We start from the raw sequence: 20,767 nt of genomic DNA, 5'->3' as shown, positions 1-20,767 counted from the left end.
TCCCTCCGCCGGCCTCCCACCGCCTCTGGTGGACGATACCAGTGAACACACCTACTATGTGCATGCGGGGGAGGGGTGGGCTCCCAGCTGATCCCCCTGCACTCCCCACTCTTGCTCCCAGCCTGGCATCACCCCTCACTCCGTGCCACCCTGGCCAGTGCCACCATCCCATCTTACCAATCACTGTCCCGCCTCCCAGCGTCGCCAGGCCAATCAGGAGATAGCGCTTCCACTTCCTCCGGTTCTCTTTCTTCTTCCGGGATGCCTCGGCCATTCTGGGGGTGGGGAGGAAGAGGTTGTTCTCTAGGACTGGCTGTGTCTGGGATCCCTTGACACCTCCCCGCCTCACCAACCCCCAAAGTGGGATCAGTGCTGGGTGCTCTGTCGTGCAGAGCGAGGTACAAAGGTTACCTTGGACCCATCGATGGTTTTAAAAAGCTGAAAACATTCTAAAACCCAGCTGGGGAATCCCAATACGTGGGATGTGCTACTTACCCAACGGATCCATCCTAACAGGGTTGCAATTTGAATAATGAAAAGACAAGAAAATAATAATAATAATGGCAAAAGAAGCACAAAAATATCTTTATACAGATGGACCCAGAATGAGTACCAGAGAGAGTCACAGACATCATCACCTCACCCCTTCGTTCCCCTCCCACCACTCTGCCAGCTGAGCCCACCTCCCTCTGGAAGGAATTTGGAAACCAATTTCCTTCAGATTTATCTTTTCAAAGATGGGTTAGAGGAATGTCTCTACTGGAGATCTTGGCCTTGGGGCACTAGCTAGAACCCTTCGGACTTGAAATTTGAAAATGACAAAATGTAGCAAAAGGGAAGCATTTATTTATTTATTTATTATTATTATTTTTAACATCTTTGAGTATAACTGTTTTACAATGGTGTGTTAGTTTCTGCTTTACGACAAAGTGAATCAGTTATACGTATACATATGTTCCCATAACTCTTCCCTCTTGCATCACCCTCCCTCCCACCCTCCCTTTCCCACCCCTCTAGGTGGTCACAAAGCACCGAGCTGATCTCCCTGTGCCATGCGGCAGCTTCCCACTAGCTATCTAATTTACATTTTGTCGTGTATATATGTCCATGCCACTCTCTCACTTCGTCACAGCTTACCCTTCCCCCTCCCCATATCCTCAAGTCCATGCTCTAGTAGGTCTGTGTTTTATTCCCTTCCTACCACTAATCTCTTCATGACATTATTTTTTCTTAGATTCCATATATATGTGTTAGCATATGGTATTTGTTTTTCTCCTTCTGACTTACTTCACTCTGTATGACAGACTCCAGGTCTATCCACCTCGTTACAAATAACTCAGTTTCATTTCTTTTTATGGCTGAGTAACATTCCATTGTATATATGTGCCACATCTTCTTTATCCATTCATCTGCTGATGGACACTTAGGTTGCTTCCATGTCCTGGCTATTGTAAATAGAGCTGCAATGAACATTTTGGTACATGATTCTTTTTGAATTATGGTTTTCTCAGGGTATATGCCCAGTAGTGGGATTGCGGGGTCGTATGGTAGTTCTGTTTTTAGTTTTTTAAGGAACCTCCATACTGTTCTCCATAGTGGCTGTATCAATTTACATTCCCACCAGCAGTGCAAGAGTGTTCCCTTTTCTCCATACCCTCTCCAGCATTTATTGTTCCTAGAGTTTTTGATGATGGCCATTCTGACCGGTGTGAGATGATATCTCATTGTAGTTTTGATTTGCATTTCTCTAATGATTAATAATGTTGAGCATTCTTTCATGTGTTTGTTGGCAATCTGTATATCTTCTTTGGAGAAATGTCTATTTAGTTCTTCTGCCCATTTTTGGATTGGGTTGTTTGTTTTTTGTTATTGAGCTGCATGAGTTGCTTATAAATTTTGGATATTAATCCTTTGTCAGTTGCTTCATTTGCAAATATTTTCTCCCATTCTGAGGGTTGTCTTTTGGTCTGGTTTATGGTACCCTTTGCTGTGCAAAAGCTTTTAAGTTTCATTAGGTCCCATTTGATTATTTTTGTTTTCATTTCCATTTCTCTAGGAGGTGGGTCAAAAAGGATCTTGCTGTGATTGATGTCATAGAGTGTTCTGCCTAGGTTTTCCTCTAAGAGTTTGATAGTGTCTGGCCTTACATTTAGGTCTTTAACCCATTTTGAGTTTATTTTTGTGTAAGGTGTTAGGGAGTGTTCTAATTTCATTCTCTTGCATGTAGCTGTCCAGTTTTCCCAGCACCACTTATTGAAGAAGCTGTCTTTTCTCCATTGTATATTCTTGCCTCCTTTACCAAAAATAAGGTGACCATATGTGCGTGGGTTTATCTCTGGGCTTTCTATCCTGTTCCATTGATCTGTATTTCTGTTTTTGTGCCAGTACCATACTGTCTTGATTACTGTAGCTTTGTAGTATAGACTGAAGTCAGGGAGCCTGATTCCTCCAGCTCCATTTTTTGTTCTCAAGATTGCTTTGGCTATTCAGGGTCTTTTGTGTTTCCATACAAATTGTGAAATTTTTTGTTCTAGTTCTGTAAAAAATACCAGTGGTAATTTGATAGGGATTGCATTGAATCTGTAGATTGCTTTGGGTAGTAGAGTCATTTTCACAATGTTGATTCTTCCAATCCAAGAACATGGTATATTTCTCCACCTATTTGTATCATCTTTAATTTCTTTCATCAGTGTCTTATAGTTTTCTGCATACGAGTCTTTTGTCTCCTTAGGTAGCTTTATTCCTAGATATTTTATTCTTTTTGTTGCAGTGCTAAATGGGAGTGTTTTCTTAATTTCACTCTCAGATTTTTCATCATTAGTGTATAAGAATGTCAGAGATTTCTGTGCATTAATTTTGTATCCTGCTACTTTACCAAATTCATTGATTAGCTCTAGTAGTTTTCTGGTAGCATCCTTAGGATACTCTATGTATCATATCATGTCATCTGCAAACAGTGACAGCTTTACTTCTTCTTTTCCTATTTGGATTCCTTTCATTTCTTTTTTTTCTCTGATTGCTGTGGCTAGAACTTCCAAAACTATGTTGAATAAGAGTGGTGAGAGTGGGCAACCTTGTCTTGTTCATGATCTTAGAGAAAATGGTTTCAGTTTTTCACCATTGAGAACGATGCTGGCTGTGGGTTTGTCATATATGGCCTTTATTATATTGAGCAAAGTTCCCTCTATGCCTACTTTCTGCAGGGTTTTTATCATAAACGGGTGTTGAATTTTGTCAAAAGCTTTCTCTGCATCTATTGAGATGATCATATGGTTTTTCCTCCTTCAGTTTGTTGATATGGTTTATCATGTTGATTGATTTGCGTATATTGAAGAATCCTTGCATTCTTGGAATAAACCCCACTTGATCATGGTGTATGATCCTTTTAATGTGCTGTTGGATTCTGTTTGCTAGTATTTTGTTGAGGATTTTTGCATCTATGTTCATCAGTGATATTGGCCTGTAGTTTTCTTTCTTTGTGATGTCTTTGTCTGGTTTTGGTATCAGGGTGATGGTGGCCTCATAGAATGAGTTTGGGAGTGTTCCTCCTTCTGCTATCTTTTGGAAGAGTTTGAGAAGGGTAGGTGTTAGCTCTTCTCTAAATGTTTGATAGAATTCGCCTGTGAAGCCATCTGGTCCTGGGCTTTTGTTTGTTGGAAGATTTTTAATCACAGTTTCAATTTCAGTGCTTGTGATTGGTCTGTTCATATTTTCTATTTCTTCCTGGTTCAGTCTCGGCAGGTTGTGCATTTCTAAGAATTTGTCCATTTCTTCCAGGTTGTCCATTTTATTGCCATACAGTTGCCTGTAGTAATCTCTCATGATCCTTTGTATTTCTGCAGTGTCAGTTGTTACATCTCCTTTTTCATTTCTAATTCTATTGATTTGAGTCTTCTCCCTTTTTTTCTTGATGAGTGTGGCTAATGGTTTATCAATTTTATTTATCTTCTCAAAGAACCAGCTTTTACTTTTATTGATCTTTGCTATTGTTTCCTTCATTTCTTTTTCATTTATTTCCGATCTGAACTTTATGATTTCTTTCCTTCTACTAAATTTGGGTTTTTTTGTTCTTCTTTCTCTAATTGCTTTAGGTGCAAAGTTAGGTTGTTTATTCGAGATGTTTCCTGTTTCTTAAGGTAGGATTGTATTGCTATAAACTTCCCTCTTAGAACTGCTTTTGCTGCATCCCTTAGGTTAAAAGGGAAGCATTTAGAGTAAACTGGGGTCAGGTGAATCCTGAGAATGGCCCAGGAGAGTCACTAAACCCAACTTTCCTGTCTAACATCTGGCCCCCGGTGCTTTGGGGCAATAAGGAGAAGGGTGGGGGACAAGGGTGGGGCAGTGCGGTCACTACCAGGGGGAACTCTGAACTGAACTTGGAGTTTGGACAACAACTCAATGTATAGAGCGATGGCAGATGACGATGATGATAAAAGAAGGGTTAATGTTTATTGAGGACTTCCAACATGCCTGCCACTGTGCTTTGCACTTCGAATGGTTTATCTTATCCCAGAAGCAGTTTTATGACTGTCTGCATATCACAGACGAGGCCACGGATAAGAGTACCCTCCTCCCGAGCGGCTGTGAGGACCAGCAAAAACAATGTCTGTCAAGCGCAGAGCCTGACAGTTGGCCCTGCGAGTGGGGACCGAAACAGTGGCTGTTGCCATGAAACTCCATCTCCCTGAAACTCAGTTCCCCCTTTTGTAAAAATGGGGATAGTAACATCTTCCTCATAAGGCTGTTGGTTGGTAAAGCTTAAATTAATTCCTCCTTCATCCCTTCGATCAACACACTTTTATGGAGAACGGACAGCAGGCTGGAATTTTTGTGTGTCGGCGAGCAGAACAACGCAGTCAAGTACTCAACCGGAACTGTTTCCTTCCCATCTCTTGCCTCCTGAACCATACGGGATAGAGAGAAATAGTTCATCCTCCGGTCAGTGAAAAGAAGTTGGATTTGAGATGGGCTTTCGGAGACCCGCTATGCTTTTTGGTTGTCTGCCTGCTCACCTCAACCAACTTTCCCCTAAGCCCCTCCTGGGGGTACAGCACAGCACTTCTCGGTTGCTTCACTACTGAGCGGAAACCAATTCTCCATTTTCACAGGTGCTGGTTTTTCATGATTGAAATTCACGCCCTCAGATGGGCGGGAACAGGCCGAACCACATGCTTTTAGCAAAGCGGAAGGCAAGATGGCGAAGAAGGGCATGGGTTCTAGTGTCAGGTTTCAAATCCTGTAAACTAGGCTTGAATTCTCCCTCTGCTGTGGTGGCGCCTGACAATCCTCCAGGTCTTCAGTTACCCCTCCTGCACTGGTCCTGCCTATGGAACAATTACACATCTCTGCCCTGTTGAGCTGAGTGGTTCCATGACCTGTTTTAGCTAGTAGCTGGAAGGGATATGAGTCACTTCTAGCAAAATCTTTATGAGTCAGTGCAGCGCCTGGTAAGTCTCCTTTTGCTCTGCCCCGAGACCAGCAACACTCCCAATAGAGGTCACCCTGTCAACTGGGACCCAGAACCAAGAAAGTGTGGACTAAAGCCACAGCCAGCTTGCAAGAAACGCACTTTTGTTGCTGTAAGCCATCGAGATGTGGAGGTCATTTGTTACCGCAGCAAAACCTAGGCTATCCTGCTGGACAGAGCCACTTACTAATCTTGGGACTGTGTACAAATTACTTGTCCTGAGTTTCCTCATCCATGAAGTGGGAATGATAATAGCACTGAATTCCCAGGGGTATTAGGAGGGCTAAACCTGCGGTGACTGGCATACTGTAATCGTTCAATACGTTTACTGCTATCATCATTCCTTCTATGGTTATGATAATTTCCTCCACAGGCTGGAGATATACTTTGGCCCTTAATAGCTAGTACCAATAGGGGCAAACAGGAAGGCTGGAAATTATTTGCTTTCAGCAGAGTTCGAGGCCTGAGGAGAAATTCCAGCTGCTGAGGGCGTACAAGAGGAACACACAGGGGCTACAAGCAGCTGGCTCCGTGAACCAGCAGCATCTTGTTCAACAAACGCTGCCTGGGGAATAGTCTGCAAATTTGGGGTGAGGTCTTTGAGCCCAGCTCTGCCATGATCTCACTGGCCCCCCTGATTTTTCTGAGCCTCAATTTTCTCACTTAGGGACTGAAAATGGGAGGGAGATGAGAGCACCACCACGTGACCAGTGTCAAGCAGAAAAGTACAATCACAACTGTCTGCCTCCCTCTCTCTCTCCCTCCCTCCCGGTCCTCCCTCTGCCTTGAGGATAGAGTCACCTCTCCAGCAGGCCTCTCAGGCTCCCTGTGACCTGGCCCCTGCCTTATTCACAGCCTCATCGTTCATCAGGTCCTAACTTACACTCTACCCTCCAGAAACACTGAACTGCCTGCAGGCACACTGCCCACGCCTCAGTCCTGTGTTCCTGCTGGCCCTCGGCTGCCAAGGACCTTCTCACCTTCCTTCGTCTGGCTAAACATTACTCATCGTTCCAGAGTCACCTCCTCGCCTGCCTGAGCCTCAGCGTTGCCTACATGCTCCGACTCCAGGCCTCCCTAACCCTCTGTACTGTATTAGCCTGGAATTCTAGACCACTGATTTTCAAAGGGTGGGCTTTGGATCAACTGCATCAGAATCCCCAGAGGGTAGCTGTTAAAAGCACTACTTCCTGGGTGAGGAAACCACCTGTAACAAGCTCTCCAATTATCTCAAGTTTGAGAATCGCAGGGCTGAACCTTCGGGACACAGATAAAGCCTTTCTTGCGTTCCACCCTCAGCAGCTGGCCCTGGGATTGGCACCTGGATGGGGCTCAGAAGACGTGTTTTGAAAAGAACCTACTCATCCCAGCAAGAATTGGACGTGAACGTCTTCCTGCAGTGATCTATTCTCCCACTCACTGTCCATTTCCAAGAAAACCAGAGGGCACATACATTTTGGCTAAATAAAATATTTAGCCAGAGTGTAGGCCAATCACCATCAAGAATGAAATTTCTGGGATAGTAGAACAAATCTAGGATGTTACAACATTTTCATGATTAGTACAGAGTTATTATTAAGAACATAGTCAAATTCTGGAGTGGGCGCCCTTGACATTTCTTAGCACAGTCTGCTTCTAGATTGTTCCTGCAGTGACACCTGCACATCTGGGATACTAGACAGTCATCACTTTTAGCTGACTTTATGGAGGGGGAAACTCATAGCCTAAAGGGAATAAAATAACTAAAGAGTAAATATCGTTCTTGAAGCTGTTTTATTTCAATGTATAAATGCTAGTATATCAGATCGATTTTATAAAGATTGATGATATACTCTAATCTCTAGTACTCTGCTTTGTATTATTATTATTATTTAAACAAATTTTTTTTGGCTGTGTTGGGTCTTTTGCTGCACGTGGGCTTTCTCTAGTTGTGGTGAGCGGGGGCTACTCTTCGTTGCGGTGTGCGGGCTTCTCATTGCGGTGGCTTCTCTTGTTGGGGAGCACAGGCTCTAGGCGTGCGGGCTTCAGTAGCTGTGGCACGTGGGCTCATTACTTGTGGCTCGCGGGCTCTAGAGCACAGGCTCAGTAGTTGTGGCGCACGGGCTTAGTTGATCTGCAGCATGTGGGATCTTCCTGGACCAGGGCTGCGAACCCGTGTCCCCTGCATTGGCAGGCAGATTCTTAACCACTGCGCCACCAGGGAAGTCCCTGCTTTGTATTATTATTTGAATGTTTATAAACCCTTGCTGAATCAAAAAGAATATAATATTTTCCCTAAAAGTTATTTAGCTAAGGCACTCTCTCTTAATGTACACCTGAACTGCCAATCGATTTCCTTATTTAAGTACTTGAACGCTCTTAGTAACTGTTCTGTACATAAAACAAATAGCTTTCCCATTAATCATTAATTATCACAGCATTTCACTCCTGCAATAACTTCAGTTGTCTGAATTTCAACCTCTAAAGCACAAGAGGAGAGGCTGGCTCTGAGTTACATCTATGATGCTTCCTATATTGGGAAGTGAGAATTCAGAGCACGACACTAAATCCAAATGAAGCCCTCTTCCTATTACTGACTTTGCCTGCTGGCTAGGCACCATGGCAATCTATGTCATCATATAGCCTCTGGCCACACTCATGACGTGGGATGTCAGAAGTGACCCTGAGCTGACATTCCATGTCAGCTTCCCGAAGACAGAGGCTGAAGCCAAAATGCAGATTTGGGCCAAATCCCAGGCTGAAGTCACAGATACCTTGTAAAGAGCAAAGACACCCACACTGCTTATCTCATGGGTCCACAAAGAAATTTCCCTCACTGCCACCTTATCTCCCATGAGAGGGTGTTCCTTACCTTTACTGCCCTCACCACCATCCTTTTCTTTTTTTTATATCACTTCTCCAGTAGATAGAGAGGGAGTGCTTATCTCTGGGGATTCTAGAGACACATTCCTAGTAAAAGCTCAGAAAGCCCCATAAAAGAATTATCTTCACTTCCTTCATCAGAATTACGGATGAAACCTCGGCTTCTCAACCGTGCCTTGAGGGATGCAGTAAGCGCTGTTCAGACTGGATAAGGAGGTTGAATCAGATGGCGCCACTGACCAGCTGGGTGGCCTTGGGTGAGTTAAGTCACCCTTCTGACGTTCTGTTCCTTCATCTGCAAAAGCCTCAGGGGATTGTAATGAGAACCCAATGAGATGGTATCTTGTACCTGCATCTAGAGAGCACTCAATAAAGGTTAGATGTTGACCATGTTATTATGATGGGATCAGTATCAACCTCCAGCACCACATTTGCTCACATTTACTATGTGTCAGGTGCTGTTCCAAGCTTTTGATATGTATTAATTAATTTAACCCTCTCGACAGCCCTATGATGGAGATACTACCACTATCCCAGTGCTAGAGATGAAGAAACTGAGGCACAGAGAAGTGAAGTCACCGAACAAGTAGGGGAAGCTTGGATGGCCTCAGGGCTCAGATGGGGACCCAAGAACAGAAAGGTGGTACATCACACCCTGAACTCCAGTTGCAAAGGATCGCCTTGGGGTGCTGAGTGAGAAGCTCACCTTGCAGAAACACAAAACCTTAGAGTTAAAAGAAACCTACATACAACTCGATACTCTACTTGTACAGGTGAAAAAACTGGTGCTGGTGCCTGGAGAGGGAAAGCAACATGCCCAGGGCCACACCGGGACTTAGCAGCAGAATCAAACAGAGAACCAGGTCCCTTGGCTGACCAGTCCCTATGCTTTCCCTGCATCTCAGACCCTTCCAGAGACCATAGATAGAATCTGAGAGGTTGCCAAAGTCTCTAAAATTGAGTTAAAAAAGGACACCTGTGGAGTATCTTCCTGAGGAAATGGCCCACGCAGTAATAACAGCCATTGCTGTTAACGGTACTATAGCAAATGTTGATATTTAACAACTAGTAACTCTGTGCAAGTCCTGCTCGAAGCGCTTTATGTGTACAAACTCATTTGAGCCCCACAAGAACCCTATGAAGAGGGTGCTATTATTATCCCCATTTGAAGCTGGGGAAACCGAGGCCCAGAGAAGTTAAATAACTTGCCCAGGATCACATGGCTGGTAAGTGGCAGAGCTGGCCTCTGTTTTACACATTCCCTGACCTGGCATTACTGGTATTATCAGAACAGACCCTCTGGGTAATGTGTTTCTTTCTGACAATAGATTTCCAAACAACACTTAGAGTTTCCTTGACTTCAAGGCATGCTTGAGGGATCCAGGTGTTGGCCCGGATCCAGGTGTTTCTTTATTGACACAGCTCCGGGAGTCAAAACAAGTCTATTTTCAGGTTATTTCAACAGACCAAGTTTCCTCCGTTCTCAAGGAAACAACCCTCTCCCTTTGCCCTACAAACCCTGGCGGGAGGGCAGCTCCAGTTCTGAACTTGGCTTCAAAGCTAAATTCTCAGCTGGGCTGAACTGGCATAGCCTGGCTGCTCAAAGAAAGTCTTCATGGCCGAACAAAACCCAAGGCTGGGAGACGAGCCTGGTGCAAGGAGCCCGCGATTAAGCTGCGACTGGGATTGATTTATTACCCTGGGATTCGATCCTGTGTAAGGTGTTCTGCAAAGAGCTGAGCTCTGGCCAAGTTACCAGGAACATTTCCCTCGACACACACCTGACCACACACAGATAGCAAAGCCTCTCCACAGCTGGCAGGTATGGGGGCATGTGGGGGAAAGGAAGGACTCATACTTACTGAGCCCTTGCTACATGCCAGCCCTGGCCACACACTTGATAATACAATTGCATTTGTTTTCCACAAATGCTATTCTTATTCCTATTTTACAGATAAGAATATTATGGTTTAGAGAACGGGGGTGGGGGGGCACCCGCCCAAGGTCAAAAAGCAAATAGGTGTCAGAGGTGGGATTTGAACCCAGGCCGCTCTGGCCCACGGACAAGGTGTCACAAGAACTGAGGGGGAGTGGGGTGTTGGGGCCACAGAACGTTAATGTCACAAACTCATGGCCCTGAGCATTCATCCATTCAGTCCCCCCTTCCTACAAATGAGGATGGAGGCCCAGAGAGGGGAAGTGACTTGATAAGGCCACACAGCGAGTCAGGGCTGCACTGGGACTCTCTGTCCAGGGCTCTTCCCACCTCGGTGCACCATCTCTTAATGGGGGGAGGGGACACACAGGATGCTGTTATCTGAAGAGTGGAAGTCCTTGATTCCTGACAGGGTGGCCAGGGTCGCAGGGCACACTCACTCAGATTCCTCCTCTTTGGTTTCCTTCAGGCTCTCGAGGAACGTCTCTTCGAGGAGATCCAGCTCCTCCAAGGGCACTTGGAGGAGGGAGGTCACGTGGCAAATGAGGACTCGGGCCCGAGCATCATAGCACCCTGGAAAGAGAGAAAGAGCACGGGGTCAGTTCAGCTTCTAAGCACAGAGATGTTAACAGCGGCGCAACGGATGAAACCCAAACCCCAGATACATCCAAAGTGCACAGTCCCGAGAACCAGTCAGCTGAACAAGAAAACAGCTTCTGGGGCAGAACAGTGTGCAACTATTACCCATGTGGATCAGAAGAAAGGTGGCATTTTTCACCAAATTAGCAAAGATCAAATTTTCACATCCCAAAGCTGTTAAGGACGTGATATCACGATCAGAAGCAAATCCAACTGCATCATGACCTACAAGGCCCCTGGCCAACTCCACGACCTCACCTTCTAGAATGTTCCTGCTGTGGAGCCTTTGCACTTGTGTTGTTTCCACCACCGGGAAGGCTCATTCCCCAGATCTTCTTGTGAGGTTCCTCCTCCTCATTCAAGTCTCTGTTCAGACGCCTCCTGCCCAGAGAGGGCTTCCTGACCCCCGGCCCCCATGACTCTAACCCTTTACCCTGCATTCTGTTCCACACAGAGCTTGCCCTGCTCTGACATCATATCCGTTTACTTTTGTTTGTCTCTCCCCGTGAAGTATAAACTTTATAAGTATAAGCTCTACACTGCTTTATCACCAGTCCTTAGGAGAGCGCTCAGCACGAGAATAAACGTTCAATTAATGACATGACAGACCTGGGTATGGATACTATTTGTGCGTCTAACCCTGGGCAAAGCTCATCCTCACTCAGGTGGAAGTGGATATAGTAAGTCATCTCACAAAGTTTTGAGGAGAGGACTCTGGGTCCATGACGGGTCCTTAATGAACGATGCAGAACTGGCCTCCTCTGCTTGGTTCTGCAATGCTGCATGGTAATTTTATACTAAGGTCGTAGTAGCTACGATGACCTCAGCTTCTGCAAAATAAACCAGTTCCTTCCTCAAACTAGGGTCCTTAGAGCGAGCTGTGGTCTGGAAGCACTTGCCCAGCTGCCCTCGGCCGCCTCCCTGGATGATGACTTGTCTGTATGTCGGGAAATAGACACCACAGGCCATGTCTCGGGGTTATTGATCAGCTAAAGTTCCACGAATAAAGGAGCTCCCTGCTCCCTCCTAGGATCACAGGCTATTGCACGTAGGCCGTAATCAACCCGTGGCAATTAACGAGCCTTGGCCATAGTGATTAACTGATGGCAGTTATTATCAGCCACTAATTCATACTCCATTGGTCAAGGCTGCCGTGATTCAGTTTCTGGAATATAGACTGCCAGGTGCACAGGTGATTAAAACCTCCCAAGGTATTCTCGGGCACGGGACTCTGGAATGTCAGCCTCGTGTAAGGGTAATTTCAAGGACCTTGACAGCCAGGCTGCTGGACTTGGAGCTGAGGTTCTATTTAAGGTAGGTGGTGAGTGGTGGAGGAGGGGCAGGAGTCCTGGGCTACCCAGGACAACTTGCCAGGTAGCCAACTCACTCCTCAAGGGCCAATCCATCCTGTCTCAATAAAAAGCCCAACTTGGGGTTCAGGCCAAAAGCCTGGGCATCGTTCTTGATTTTTCTTGTTGCCCCTACTCAGACATCCAATCTACTGGCTCATGTTGACAGCTGCACCTCCAAAATGTACCTTGAGTCTGACCACGGCTCCCCATCTCTGCTGCACGGCCACTGTGACTGCCATCGCTCTTCAAGGACCAGCCATTGCCCTGGTTCCTCCTGCCCCACACTCCTCTATGTGCCACACAGCAGCTTGAAGGATGAAGTCGTAAGTCTGACTGGGGTTCTCTTCCCCAACTTAAAACTCCCCAATGCACTTAGAATAAAATCCACATTTCTTCCCATGGTCTGCAAGACTGTACATTTTCTAACCCTTCCTGCCACTCTCTACCACCTCACTTTCTACTGGTCCCTGTTTCCACTAGTATTGTCCCACCAAGAAGCCAAGCTCATTCCTGCCCCAGGGCCTTTGCACTTGTTCTAACTAGCAAGCTCCTGATCTGAGAAGGTCTGGGTGCATTCACGCCTGGAGGAAGTGGTGTAATCAAGATGACTGCTCCTCCTGCTACCTCTGCAGGGAAGGAAACCAGCATCCACAGTGTTCCTAACAAATGCTGGGCACCACTCAAGAAGCTTGCATTCCTGATTGCTAATCTTCCCAGTGGTCCTGGGAAGCTGGTATTATGATGCCTCATTTTGCAGAAGAGGGAAGAACGGGTGCAGAAAGACTAAGAAACTTCCTAAATCAGGGGTCCCCAACCCCCGGTCCACAGACCACAGACGGGTACCGGTCCGCGGCCTGCTAGGAACCGGGCCGCACAGCAGGAGGTGAGCGGTGCGTGAGGGGCAAAGCTTCGTCGGCTGCTCCCGTCGCTCCCCGTCGTTAGCATTACCGCCTGAACCATCTCCCCCACCCGAGTCCGTGGAAAAACTGTCTTCCACGAAACCGGTCCCTGGGGCCAAAAAGGTTGGGGACCGCTGTTCTAAATCACACAGCTGGGGGAGCCGTGCAATTTGGCTTAAAACCCAGGATGCCAAAGTTTCTGTTCATTTCACTGTGGCTGCCTTTTAAAGGCAAATCTACTTGAGGGAATTCCCTGGAGGTCCAGTGGTTAGGACTCCGAGCTCTCATTGGGGACGGCCCAGGTTCGATCACTGGTCGGGGAACTAAAATCCCACAAGCTAAGCGGTGCAGCCAAAACAAACAAACAAACAAAAATAGAATAAGGCAAATCTACTCAAGTGAGTTTTGGGATTCCAGGTCAATCCCATGTGGTCAGCTGCGAATCCTACCTTCTGGGTGCATGGGATACGTGGGGCACACCCACAATCCCAGGCATAGCCCTAGGCCATGGGCCAAAGGTGCACACACAGGACCCATCACTCGGCAGCCTGCTCTTTGGAAAATCTTGGTGGGGGGCGGACTCAGGGATCTTGGCTCTGCCCGCAGGGGGCAGGAGTATGCCAGTCTCCAACTGCTGGGCAGCCCCAGCACCCACCCAGACTCCACCCTTGGAGCCCAACTGGTCCTTCTGGCCTAGGAAAAAGGGCAAGGGACATGTCCAAAGTCACCCAGTATGTTTGGACAGACCCGGGGGCAGAACAAACACTTCTGGGCTCCTTTTCTCACCAGCATCTCAACAGAGAAGTGGATGCACTTTGCACTTCACCATCCAACACTGTGCTGTGCATTAAAGGATGAACAGCACCCCTGGAGCTTGACACTAAATGCCAGGTGCACCCCAGGCGCTGTGATAACCACCACCACCTGCCCTACATTTCCAAATGCACCTCCTCAGGGAGCAGTACCACCGCCATTGTTCTCAGTACGGATCTGAGTTCGTGGGCCAGAATGACCTGCCTGCGGTTGAGCTTGCCTCTCCTTGGAGAGCAGAGAATCCCAGACCTTTGGGAAGGGATCACGGCCAATCCCTTCCCTTTGGGGACTGCCCTCCAGACCAAAGGAAAGGAATTCAGAGGCAGAAACTTCAGCCTTTCTTGCGACACAGACTGGGGTTTGAATTTTCATCTGACTACCTACTAGCTGAATGGCTTCAGGCAAGTTTCTTGACCTCTCTGAGCCTCAGTTTCCTCATCTGTACAATGGGGCCAAGAATACCCTTTGAATCTGGCATTTGTTGAGATACAGTGAGAAGATGCACGTGATGAGACCGGCCAGCACCTGGGATGCAGTAAGTGATCAAGAAAGGGTGGCGGCCAATAGTACTCCTTTTCTGGTAAATTGTCAAATTTCCTCTATCCTTAGATGCTAAGAAGCCAGGGCTGCTGGGGTGAGGCTGTGAGCTGCTGCTGCTGTGTCAGCACAGGGAACCTTCGTCTCGCCTTTCCCTGCAGTCCGAGGACACTCTCAGGCCATATTCATTCAACTGATTACCCAGCCTACTGCACTGCCATCCCTCAATGGACCAACTTTTTTTTTTTTTGGCTGTGCTGCGTGCCTTGTGGGATCTTAGTTCCCGGACCAGGGACTGAACCCGGGACCTGGCAGTGGAAGCGCCGAGTCCTAACCACTGAACGAGGGAATTGCCCCAACTTTTGTAATTGTACATGTTATGTAACATTTATACCCAATTTCACCCTCAATGAAGTTCTTTTTCATATAAAGGAAACAACACCTTACTCTAGTCCCACGCTCCTCCCCCCATCCCCCCACTGGGCACCGGGCTGACTTACAAGTCTGCCCAGCGTCTTCACTGTGGTGGGCAGAGTGTGGCTGGAGGCACGGGACTTTTTTTCTTTTCTTTTTAAATTTAATTAATTAATTTATTTTGGGCTGCATTGGGTCTTCGCTGCTGTACATGGCTTTCTCTAGTTGTGGTGAGCGGGGGCTACTCTTTGTTGCAATGTGCATACTTCTCATTGTGGTGGCTTCTCTTGCTTCGGAGCACAGGCTCTAGGTGTGCGGGCTTCAGTAGTTGTGGCACGTGGGCTCAGTAGTTGTGGCACATGGGCTCAGTAGTTGTGGCTCGCGGGCTCTAGGGCACAGGCTCAGTAGTTGTAGTGCAAGGCTTTAGTTGCTCTGCGGCATGTGGGATCTTCCTGGACCAGGGCTCAAACCCGTGTCCCCTGCAATGGCAGTCGGATTCTTAACCACTGCGCCACCAGGGAAGTCCCAAGGGACAGGACTTCTAAGATGCACCCTGTCTCAGGGCAGGACTTGAACTCAGATGGTTTCGGGTACGACTCCTGCCTTTTCTCTTCACGGCTCATTTTGGGGGGACAGTTAAGGGCATTCAACATGGCAACAAGCTTACTTCAAGGCCAGTGGTCATGGGAGAAAAGGGGGCCCATCTGAGGCCCTCCTCCAGCTCCACCCTCTCAGCTGCTGGCAAGATTGGCCGCTCCTCTGGCCTCTATCACATGGGGTGCCCACTCTTCATTCTGGCCTCATCAAATCCCCTTAAAGTCAGCTGTAAGGATGAGGATTTTATCATTTTATCTCCATGTAGGAAGCAGAACAGCAGTTAAGCATGGACTCTGGAACCACACTGCCTGGGTTCGAATCCTTGCTGTGTGACCTCGGGCAGGTGATTTCACTTTCTGGGCCGCAGCTGCCTCTTTTGTAAAATGAGGGACAGGAATAGCATCTACCTCCCAGGGCTGTTGAGGGGTTTAAACGAATTGTAAAGCATTTTTCTCAGGGCCCGCACACAGCAGGTACTCAATGAGCATCGGCCCTGGTTAGAACTACTCCCAGCACCTAGCAGACGGCCTGGCACACACAGTGGGGGCTCCGTTCTTATTTGCTGAATGGATGAACCAGCCAGTTTCAATACTGATAGCAAGCTTTACGAATCCCGAGGATCGTGATGAAGAACTTAGCCACCAGCCGACAACGCGTTCCACCACGACCAACGACCAACCTCTCCAACCTTTCTGATTCACTGGGGAGGCAGGGTTTGCAACTCAGTAATAAAGACCAGGTCAGAAGGCAGAGCCAAGTTTGCGGTGAAGGTTCTTATATCTCATGCGGCTGCATGTCGTCGGGTTCCACGGCCTGGGGTCAATGTTATCTTTGGATTCAGAGTACAGAGGGCAAGAACCATGCTTCAGCTTAAGTCTCCTGTGCACGTTCACCACGAGACTCGCTGCCTTAAATGGAATTTGAAACTTACTTTGAAATGCCACCTCAGGTTACTTAACCTCCTGAGCCTAATTTCCTATCAGTGGGGAGAACAGTGTCTACTCTAGCAGTTGATTTGAGGATTCTATACGATGCAAGAATTCACCATCTGTGTACAGGACCTAGGAGGGCAACTAGGTAACTTATAAAGATTACCAACTACAAATAAACCAGCCCCACCTGAGGCGGCCAAATGTTGGGTCCTGAATCCATGGTTCTCAACCAGGGATGTTTTTGCCCCCCGAGGATATCTGGCAAAGTACGGAGACATTTCTGGTTATCACAACTCCGGAAGTGCTACTGGCATCTAGTGAGGAGAGGCCAGGGATTCGGCTAGATCTCGTACACGGCACAGGGTGGTCCCACAACAAAGAACTATCCAGTCCCAAATGTCAAGAGTGCCACAGTTGTGAAACCCAGTCTAGAGTTGGCTCAGATTTAGTTTAACCTTCAACATATTAAAGGCTTATTTTTTCCAGTTGTGTGGGCAAGAAGCTTCATGGGTTGTTACTGGGTGAGAAGAAGAAAATGATTAGCATGCATAAAAAATTCCACCCAGCTCCCAAGATGGTATCCTTTTGTGACTAAGATCCCAATATTGTCAGTAAGGGTCAACCTTCCAGGAAGTTCAGAGACGTGCGGCTTTTTGTGTTGATTTCTTGGACTAATTCCGTGATGGATCACCCTGTCTCACACCCAGAGAGAAATGCAGTAGCACAGAGAACCTTCTTCTGTGCTGTGTGTCCTGCCCCATCAGTCTCTGTAGAAAAAAGATGTTTCAACCCTCAAGTTCAGACAAACCACCTTGCTAGTATCTAAGCTTGTGCTCTAAGGAAAGGACATCCATCCTTCTTTCTATCCATCCAATCTTCTATCCATTTATCCATCCGTCCCTCCATCCCTTCATCCATCCATCCATCCACCCAACAAGTACTAAATGCCCACCACGTGTCCATCAGTGTTGCAGACACTGGGATATGATGGTGAACAAGCCAGACGAGGGCCCTACTCTCATGGAGCTTATGGGAAAGGCCTTGAACAACTGGCCCAACTATGACACTGACCTTCTCCTTACAAGACCCTTGACTGTGTTCTTAGGACCAAAGACAGTTTTGTTTTGCTCTGAAGTAGCATCTGGCTCTTGCCTCTCATTTGTATTTGAAATGGAAGTTCAGAGAAGCTAAGTGACTTGATCAAGGTCACACAATGAGAGTCTGAGAGACAGGATGAGAGGCCAGGTTTTCTGGTTCCCGGGGCTTTCCCATTTCACCACCACCACCACCACCATGCCCCAGGGGCACTCATGGCCTGCTTCCTGCACGCCAGCTCTGTTCTGAGCACTTTACCTGGGTTATTTCATTCAATCCTCACCGCTGCCCTATAAGGTAAAAAGTACTGTTTGTTCCCATTTAACACCTGAGAAAACTGAGGTACAGAGACATTCAGGACCTTGCCAAAGTAGAGCTTGAATCTTAACACCAGGCAGCCTGATCCGCAGATGCACCCAGTTCTTGGTCCCTGGTTCTTCATTAATAAGGACAGAGTTGGACATGACAACTGTAGCCACTCCCACTCCGGGCCTCCTTTTCTCATCTACAGGCAGACCTCGTTTTACTGCTCTTTGCCTTGATTGTGCTTCGCAGATATTGCGTTGTTTTTTTTTTTTTTAAACAAATTGAAGGTCTGTGGCAACCCTGCATCCAGCAAGTCTATCAGCGCCATTTTTCCAACAGCATTTTAAAATTAAGGTATGTCCATTGTTTATTTATTTATTTATTTTATTTATTTATTTTTTGTGGTACACGGGCCTCTCACTGTTGTGGCCTCTCCCGTTGCAGAGCGCAGGCTCAGTGGCCATGGCTCACGGGCCCAGCTGCTCCGCAGCATGTGGGATCCTCCCGGACCGGGGCACGAACCTGCGTCCCCTGCATCGGCAGGCGGATTCTCAACCACTGCGCCACCAGGGAAGCCCCATTGTTTTTTTAGACACAGCATTACTGTACACTTACTAGACTACAGTATAGTATAAATATAACTTTTATATGCACTGAGAAACCAAAAATATTCGCGTGACTTGCTTTACTGTGGTGGTGTGGAACGGAACCCGCGATATCTCCGAGGTCTGCCTGTGTCTGATGAGAGGGTCGTCTAGATGGTTTGAGGGGCCACCTACCTCTGACCTCTGGGGAAATTTTGAGCCCTAGCACCCACTCCCATTGGGGTCCCGGTATGCCAGTGAAGCTGCTCCTGTTTGTAGATGCCGGCATCTGGTGGGGCTTTGAGATAAACCAAAGGCACCCCTCAGGTGTTGTCAGAGACTGGTATTCTTTCGATATGAGGTATTACTACATTCCCGTCGGGATGCTGCCACATTCCTCAACCCCCGTGGGTAAAATCTACTAAGGTTTTTGTTAATAGCACTTGTTTTAGAATGTCCAGCTCTGCCACTTACCAGCTTAGGCCAGTTACTTCACCTCTCTGGGCCTCAGTTTGCTCGTCTGGAAAGTGGGAGTGTCTACATGAAAGGCTGGCTATGAGGATGTTGTGAAACAATGCTTGACAAGGGTCGGGTACCATGACCAGCATTAACAGGGGCTTCATAAGTGGGGTTATTCTCAAGAGACATTTTTAAGGCAATGCCAGTTTAGAGGCTGCCTACGAGAACACCCCTGGGAGGGAATCAAGTGCCAGGTGATGACATTAGACAGGCTGTTTCAAACCCACTCCAATTATTCCGTGAGAGGCAGGCCAAGGTCACCCACAGCAAAGGGGGTAAGTGAAAGTGTCCTGGGTGCTTCCGGGAGCTCAGGAGGGCTTGTGATTGGCAGGCGGGGGCAGGAAGCAGGCTAGGATGAACGTGGCTCGCCGGGTGAGGAAAGGGAGAGAGTGAGGCCGAAGCTGCTGGGGCAGCTTCTTCTCCCCCGTGACAAGGCCGTGGGGCAGAGTGCTGGCCCTGGAGGCCGGACGCCTGGTTCTGACCACCAGGCCACCTCTGCCTCTGTGTGCTTCTGGGAAAGCCCCTTCCCCTCTCTGGCCTCATCCTCTCCACCTGGAAATATGGGCGTCTCATCCAAGATGACCTTGACCCGCAAAATGGGAACGACGACCTCCAGCACCCCTCAGGGGGCCGAGAGGGCTCCGTGCCTGTACAGCCCTTGGCAGCAGGCTGGGCACCCAGCAAGCGCCCAAGAACTGGTGCTTTGCTGTTACCGTGATTATCACGTGAGCGTGCCGATGGGCTGCCTTGCTCTCCAGCAACCTGAGCCTCAGACCTCCGCGCAAACCCTCCCCTCACTCCAACAGCGTCCAGGACGATCGGCTATTGTTATTCTTCCCTTACTTCTGTTTGGGAAGAAAACAAGTGATATACCTGAGGATTTTCAGACTCACTGCACCACATCCTCACACCACAACTCAGCCGCGCGGCCTCACCGGCCAAAGAGAAGTGTTACTTCAGGTCGTGCCCGCCTGAAAAGCAGGGACTGGGCCAGATCACCCTTGGGCTCCCATTTGGCTCTGAGATATGGAGTGAAAGCATCTGTGCGGCTAGACTAGGGTCGAAAACACACACTGGGGTTTGAGCCTTAGAGCTGCACTTCTCAGACTATAAACTCCACGGGAGCAGCCTGGGATCTCGTGTGGGTGGAGAGCCCGCTAGGCTCCGGCCCCCGTGACCCTCCTCTGAGTGCTCTTTCCAGCCAGTGCTCCTGCACACGCTGTCTCTGCTCTTGACATTCTGTTCTTCCTCCTCTTCTTACCCCTCCAGTCCCCACAGGCCAGGGTTCCGGCGGGCAGTGGGCGGGACTTCCCTTACTACACGGTGTAGAGGTGGTTGGGATTTCATTTTCAATTCCGTGCTCCTTCTCCCTGTTTGCCAGCAGAACAGACCTCAGAGGGCAGGAGCCAGACTCCGGAGCTACTCAGAAGGTGGAACCACAGGGCACTGTGCGGAATCAACAAAACCGCTAAGAAGCACCGCCCGGCGCTTGGCGTGAATGGAGAGCTTCCGGCTCCCCAGCTCTACTGGCTGCCCTTTCCCTTCTTGCACCAAAAAGGCCACTGGGGATGGGACCGCGGGGGCAACACCTACCACTGGCTTCACTGGCTGAGGTGCAGATACGTGCCCCACAACTTATGAAATCAACTCACCATCCTTGAGTGAGAAGCTCAGAAGGTCCTGAGGGAAGAGTAACAGGAATTAGCGATAGGTTGATATGTAACCAGCCTGCTCATCTGACAAATGCTTATTGACCCTTAATAAGTGGGAGAACAAGGCAGACAAAATACCTCGGCCCTACATTCGAGGGGTGAG

General features: G+C 48.0%; 1 protein-coding gene across 1 annotated transcript in view; it reads right to left on the bottom strand.

Annotated features, from left to right (window-relative positions):
• Positions 1–20,767, bottom strand: part of TMCO4 (transmembrane and coiled-coil domains 4) — a 93,906-nt gene that overhangs the window by 50,217 nt on the left and 22,922 nt on the right. The window contains exons 6-8 of the mRNA XM_067016143.1: positions 20,605–20,632; positions 10,706–10,838; positions 178–275 (exon numbers count right to left, since the gene is read on the bottom strand). Coding sequence (XP_066872244.1) covers positions 178–275; positions 10,706–10,838; positions 20,605–20,632 — 259 coding nt within the window. The remainder of the gene's footprint in view (positions 1–177; positions 276–10,705; positions 10,839–20,604; positions 20,633–20,767) is intronic.

Source organism: Kogia breviceps, chromosome 1, assembly GCF_026419965.1.
Source record: "Kogia breviceps isolate mKogBre1 chromosome 1, mKogBre1 haplotype 1, whole genome shotgun sequence".
Classification (NCBI taxonomy): domain Eukaryota; kingdom Metazoa; phylum Chordata; class Mammalia; order Artiodactyla; family Physeteridae; genus Kogia; species Kogia breviceps.
The sequence above is the reverse complement of the archived record's forward strand: the minus strand, read 5'-3'. Positions and strand labels throughout refer to the sequence as shown.